Source organism: Octopus bimaculoides, chromosome 29 (assembly GCF_001194135.2).
Source record: "Octopus bimaculoides isolate UCB-OBI-ISO-001 chromosome 29, ASM119413v2, whole genome shotgun sequence".
Lineage (NCBI taxonomy): Eukaryota > Metazoa > Mollusca > Cephalopoda > Octopoda > Octopodidae > Octopus > Octopus bimaculoides.
The window spans coordinates 11,806,887-11,813,872 of record NC_069009.1 but is presented as its reverse complement, the minus strand read 5'-3'; the positions used below and the strand labels follow the sequence as shown (position 1 = coordinate 11,813,872).

Sequence of the window (6,986 nt, the reverse complement as noted above, 5' to 3'; positions counted from 1 at the left end):
TTGTATTATTATTATTATTATTGTTATTATTATTATTATTATTATTATTATTATTATTATTATTATTATTATTATTATTGTTGTTGTTGTTGTTGTTGTTGTTGTTGTTGTTGTTGTTGTTGTTGTTATTGTTATCATTATTATTATTATCATCATTAATTTGATATCGGCTAGATACTAAGTAGATAAGAATTTCCTGTACATACATACATACATACATACATGCATGTTCATGAGTATACTTACGAACACACTCACACACACACACAGATATATATGTATATATATAATATATATATACATACATATATATATATATATATGTGTGTGTGTGTGTGTGTGTGTGTGTGTGTGTGTGTGTAATATTGCTATCGTTATTGTTGTCTTCTACTTACCTACACATCTCTTTCCGATCATTTGGTAGCCACGACCGTAGCACTTGCAATAGTAGGATCCAGGTGTGTTGTAACATCTTGCATAACGACCACAGACTCTCCTTCTACACTCGTTGATGTCTGAAAATATATGTATTGCAATATCAAATGAAAATCTTTATTGTTATTACTATTATCATCATTATTATTATTACTATTACTATTATTATTATTATCATTATTATTATTATTATTATTATTATTATTATTATTATTATTATTATTATTATTATTATTATTATCATTATTATTATTATTATTATTATCTTCTTTCAATTCTGCTTCCATTTCTTGCCGAGTGCCTTTTGACACCTAAGGCAGAGAAACGCACTGTATACACTGGTAGGCCATTAAAATAAACACACCTAATTGTCCATGTACCAAGTCATGTGATAGAGAAAAAGTGGAAGAAAAAAACAGAGAAAAATAAAAAGTAAAAATGTCAACAAAGAAAATGAAGGGAGGAAAAGAGAAAGAAAATTTCCAGCGGCAATGATCTTCTCAATATGTGTGACGTACTAGTTAAGACATTTTTGCAATTCCTACATGGAATTTTTAGTTCCTTTTCTGATCATTCCAAGCCCTCCTACAATCACTGGTATTGTAACCGTCTTGAGATGCCACATCTTTTCGATTTTGATTAACAAATCTTTATATTTTTTAAGCTTATCAAATTCTTTTGCCAGAGTACTATTATTTTATTATTATCATTATTATTAGTAGTAGTAGTAGTAGTATCATTATTTAGGGTGGCGAGCTGGCGGAACCGTTAGAACGCCACACGAAATGCTTAGTGGTATTTCGTCCGTCGCTACGTTCTGAGTTCCAATTCCGCCGAGGCTGACTTTGCCTTTCATCATTTCAAAGTAGATAAATTAAGTACCAGTGGAACATTGGGGTCGAGGCAATCGGCTTAATCCCTTCCCCCGTATTGCATTTCCAGTAGAAAGAGCTATTGTCATTATTATTATTATTATTATTATTATTATTATTATTATTATTATTATTAGAACTTGAAGCAAATTATACATATATATTTGTTGTCTATTTAGGCTGTACTTACCAGTACATGTTTTCCCGTCCCAACGATACCCTCGGTTACAGAAACATCTGTAAGATCCTATTTTGTTGACACATCTACCATTTCTACCACACGGTCTCTGTCTGCACTCATTTACATCTAGAAAATGAAAAAGAAACAATTGTCACATGTTTAGAAAATAGATACATTATTGTTGTTGTTTTAGTTATTATCGTGGGGTTATGTTGAACAGCTACAGCCACATGTGGGACGGATCCGTCTGTCGGCTGAGTTTGTAGTGTTGATCATACCACCGACTTCCTTCGATCGAGAAGGCAAGACAATTCTCCTTTGCCTGGTGGCTGTGGCGAAAGAGGTTGTTTGGTGGACAGGGCTGAAAGGCATAAGGACAGATACATTCCTCTTTGGCAGAACTCTCACTGACCTCTTCAAGTCTCACTTGAAAATAAGAGTGAGAGTGGAGAGGTAAGTCTATCCTCGAGTGAGCTTATTAAAAGGTAGGTGATAGTTACAAAATAGCAAGAGTTGATGGTACCTCTTTAAGTGTAGATCTGCGAGTCGGAGAGAAGGAATTGGAGAGGGTACTTGATCCTAAGGTTTCAGGAAAATCACGGACAGTGGAGTGCCTCGATTATGCTTAGAGGCCTTCTTGTATCAGGAGGGCCACATCTCTATCATCCTTCCCTTCCTTTTATTTTTACCTTTGTATGCTATGTATGTGTCCCTTTTTTTTCAGTGTATACCTTGTATATTTACCTTTTTTAATCATTTCTTTATTCTATGTAAACCCCAAAATTATGCCTGTCCTATATTGTACCCCATCCTTGAATCTTGTGACAAGTATACAAAATCATACTTCTTCTTCTTCTTCTTCTTCTTCTTCTTCTTCTTCTTCTTATTATTATTATTATTATTATTATTATTATTATTATTATCATTATTATTATTATTATTATTATTATTATTATTATTATTATTATTATTATTATTATTATTATTATCATCATCAATACCATCACCAACATCGTCACCATCATCATCATCATTATTATTATTATTATTATTATTATTATTATTAGTGTTATTATTATTATCATTATTATCATTGTGTTGTTATTATCATTAAGTTTTTTTTTTATTTCTCGATTCTGTTTCTATATTTTTACCGAATTTCTCCTCGATACCTCGAACACAGACTCAGTAGACCTTAAAAATAACAGTACTAGGTGTTGTTCTCATGGCAGCATTTTGGGTCGCAGCGTCAATTGTTAGGGTGAAAGTCTACCAAGAGGTTCCATGTAATATTTTCTATTCTATTGAGTTTGGGAACGCTGTTGATGATTTTCAGACATGTACAGAAGCTACGACACCCTTAAGAATCCCTTGACAATGAGCAGATGTGGTCTATGTTTGTCACAAAAGCATTTCCACAAACCGCCTCTCTGACATTTAGCTAGTATTAAAAGATATCAGTGATTTTTTGATCCACATAACATCAACCGACCAATGGAAGACCAACCAACCAAAAAAAAAAAAAAAAAAATTTTAGAAATTAGGCGAGGAGTTTGCGACGACGACCGCGACGGCAGCGGAACAGCGCGCGACTGCCGAAACCCGTCTTCTGCGGTTTCGTTCAATTTTCTTCATCCCTACTACATACATCTGAGGATGCAGGCACGTACCTGCTCTGACAAAATGTTATGTTATGTAAAGATAACTGAAGCTGATAGTGTATGTGTGTGTGTGTGAGTGTGTGTGTGTGTGTGTGTGTGTACGTGCGCGCGCGCGTGTATGTGTATTATATTTGTTTACTTACCAACACATTCACGTCGTCCCATTGTATATCCACGGTCACAAACACAACGATAGGAACCGGGTGTGTTGATACATCTAGCATTCCATGCACAAGGCTTTTTTCGACACTCGTTGATATCTAAAAAGTTGGATCAGATTATTATTATTATTATTATTATTATTATTATTATTATTATTATTATTATTATTATTATTATTATTATTATCATTAGTATTATTAGTATTATTATTATTATTGGATAAGAGAGCAGTGCATGTCATCAAAGTGACACAGGGATAAAATACGCGAAGCCCATTATACCCATCATAACTACCCGTTTAATAAGAGTACACCAGGCACATGCACCACAACCACATGTGCACAACATGGTGATCTCATATCAAGATAAACAGAGCATGACCTGCAGGTGGGGCAAAGTTAGAATTTTCTTCAGGTCGCGTAGCTTATCCCGCTCAAAAGGTCCCTGAATAAGGATTGTTTAAGGAAATTGAACAAAACACCCTTGTTATCAAAGGTGAATTATCCAAACCCTAAAAAATTCATTCCTCTTAACACATGGCTATGATACTCAGTCACTACTTCTGCAGGTGATCAGAAATGCTCACATCGTCAACCACTAAGGAACATTATCTACTGGTTATGGTTAAGTAACTGACAAGCATATCTGTGGTATTGAGTAGAATATTCGCTGTAGCAAATCTTTTATACCAAGACAAAACAACGTACATGATAACACTACCAATCAGTTAACATCTGAAGCCATGAGAGCCAGTACCTGGTACTGCATCGGGGAATTATTACTAGTAGTACACACATAATAGAAGATAAACCTAGCCTAAATAGAAAACTAGAATGGAACTCTAGCACAAGCCCCCACAACACAACCTGATGACAGAATAAGATCCCCATAAATTGTTAATATGAAACTAATATTATAGATAGATAAATAATTGGAATTAAATAATTAAATATATACACAAAATACAATAAATTAATACAGAGAAAGAAGAAATAATAAAGTAAGCAGATAAAAAAAATACAAATGAATAAAATTAATAAAATTAATTGAACGTGAATAAACAGGGGATACCGGTAATGCAGGTACCGTACACATTCCCAAACACACACTTAGCAAACATAGACACACACAGCGATTTACGCAAGCGCAAATAAAGACACATGCAACAGGAATACAAAATGGCAGAACGTTAGTAAGGAGAGGCACAAAAAAGAAAGCAGAAAGCAAAGGACCACTGATGAGGTCACAGAAGTGTGACGAAAGAACTCTGGCCGAAATATAATCAATATGAAATAAAGCTCTTGCAAGTGAACACCTAATATACAGTGCGTGTGTTTTTATTGGCTAAATTGGCAACATGACCATCCACAAATGCAACATTATTATTATTATTATTTTATGTTTGACTTTTGTTTTACATTTGTACAAGTTGGATCCAAGTCTCACCCAGAGACCTCAAGAGACAACAAGTTAGAAGTTCATGTAGGTGTTATGCCTAGGGTACCATATATTTCGATTTGTACATAGTGTTGTTCTAGAGAATGTTTAAGAAACCCTAAGAAAATTATGTGTTTGTTTCAAAATTTGAGATCACATAGACAGTATTTTACGTAGGATATGGGCAGTTCCCATGAGCACTATCTTTTGAACTTCAGCCATTTGGGTTTTCCTGGTATTATTATTATTATTATTATTATTATTATTATTATTATTATTATTATTATTATTAAGATTATTATTATCATTATTATTATTACAATTATGTGTATTATATTTAAGGTGGTAGAAGTAGGTACGTTGTGTCTGGGCTCTGTAAGATATTACGACTCGTCAATTTTGAAACTAGGCATTTGTCGTGATATCGACTGTGAGATACAAGCCAGAGAATATGACACTATCGAAGTTAGGGTCCTCCTTTAAGCACACGTAATGAGGCATTCTATTGTCAGTTGTTGGGGAGAGGATTTCACTCCCATTTCGACCATACTTCGCTATTAAAATTGCGAGTGTTATTCTAGAATAGGATATTTGATGAGCAACAAAGTTTTGTTCAAGTGAGGGTCGATTCAGTTGAGAAGTGAAGAAGAAACAAAAGGAAGATTTCTCGGGAATTGGATGGGCAATTATCATCCAAGTCAAACAGTTAGAAATAGTTATGGGTTTTATACAACACCAAAAGGGATAGAAACCGATTAACTATGTCGGAAGCATGAAGAAAACGACGCTATTGTTCATGTATGTAATATAAAAGAGAAAGAAAGAATTAACGACGCTATTGTTCATTTGTTAGGATATAAAATATTAAGTAAACGCTAGCCCTTATCTGCATGTAACATCAGGTCAGTATTGAACTTATATTGCTTACCTCTGCACTTTCTGGGAACGCCAGTCCATCCTTTACAACATTTGAGACAGGTTGTACTATATTTCCTGTATTTCAAACTGTTTAGAGAAAGAATAATGGAATAGCAGAATATATAAACAGAACACAATGATAATCGTTTCAGGCAATCACACACACACACGCACACACATACAAGCACACATACACACACAGACTCACACTGACATAAACGTACATATACATACACACATATACACGTGCACATTCATTCTCATAACAATTAAGGTAACAACATGGCGTCGAAAACTTAATGAATCGCCTAGCCATTGGGATGCCATCATAAATATGCTAAAATGATGCAAAGTGTATCGTGATAAAAAATATATAGCAAGATCCGATTGTCTGGTCGATCAGGTGGCCACAAGACAAGTGTACGAACAACAAGCAAGTGTATTAGATTGTCGCTCGAGAAAAAGAAAAAGCCCTTTACGTTTCGAGCCTACGCTCTTCAACAGAAAGGAATAAGAAAAAATTATGAGAGAGAGAATGAACAAAAGAAATCGTAGATTTCAGCGGTCCAGCATACATATATATATATATATGTAATCACAATTTAGATTAGTTGAAATATGTTTGTCACATATTTCAATTGCTAAAGGCAAGTACGCTGCAGTTACCGTGGAGAAAAAAAATCATTATTATAGTACATAGGTGTGAAAACACCCCATTCGTTCAGTGTCGCCCTCTCTCTCGGGAATCTGAGATATCGATGTTGCGAGATTATTGACTCCAGGTTCCCGAGAGAGGGCGACTCTGACCGAATGGGGTGTTTCCCCGTTCGTTCCTAAACTGACTTGTCAGTAATCTAAATTGTGATTATACGTAAACACTGCTTAGCACATTTACTCCGACGAGGGTTCCAGTTGATCCGATCAACGGAACAGCTTGCTCGTGAAATTAACGTGCAAGTGGCTGAGCACTCCACAGTCACGTTTACCCTTAACGTAGTTCTCGGGAAGATTCAGCGTAACACACAGTGTGACAATGCTGGCCCTTTGAATTACAGCCACAACAGAAACAGGAAGAAAGTGTGAGAGAAAGTTGTGACGAAAGAGTACAGCAGGGTTTGCCACCATCCCCTGCCGGAGCCTTGTGGAACTTTAGGTGCTTTCGCTCAATAAACATTCACAACGCCCGATCTAGGAATCTAAACAGAGATCATACAACCGCGAGTTCACTGCCCTAAGCACTGGGCCATTGCGCCTACACTATATATATGTATACACACACACACACACGCATATATATACGAGTATACCTAGACATATATA

General features: G+C 35.1%; 1 protein-coding gene across 1 annotated transcript in view; it reads right to left on the bottom strand.

The window, feature by feature from the left end:
• The window catches only part of LOC106873015 (fibulin-1), a 61,794-nt gene that overhangs the window by 54,042 nt on the left and 766 nt on the right, over positions 1-6,986 (bottom strand). The window contains exons 2-3 of the mRNA XM_052977918.1: positions 5,677-5,753; positions 3,293-3,409 (exon numbers count right to left, since the gene is read on the bottom strand). Coding sequence (XP_052833878.1) covers positions 3,293-3,409; positions 5,677-5,753 — 194 coding nt within the window. The remainder of the gene's footprint in view (positions 1-3,292; positions 3,410-5,676; positions 5,754-6,986) is intronic.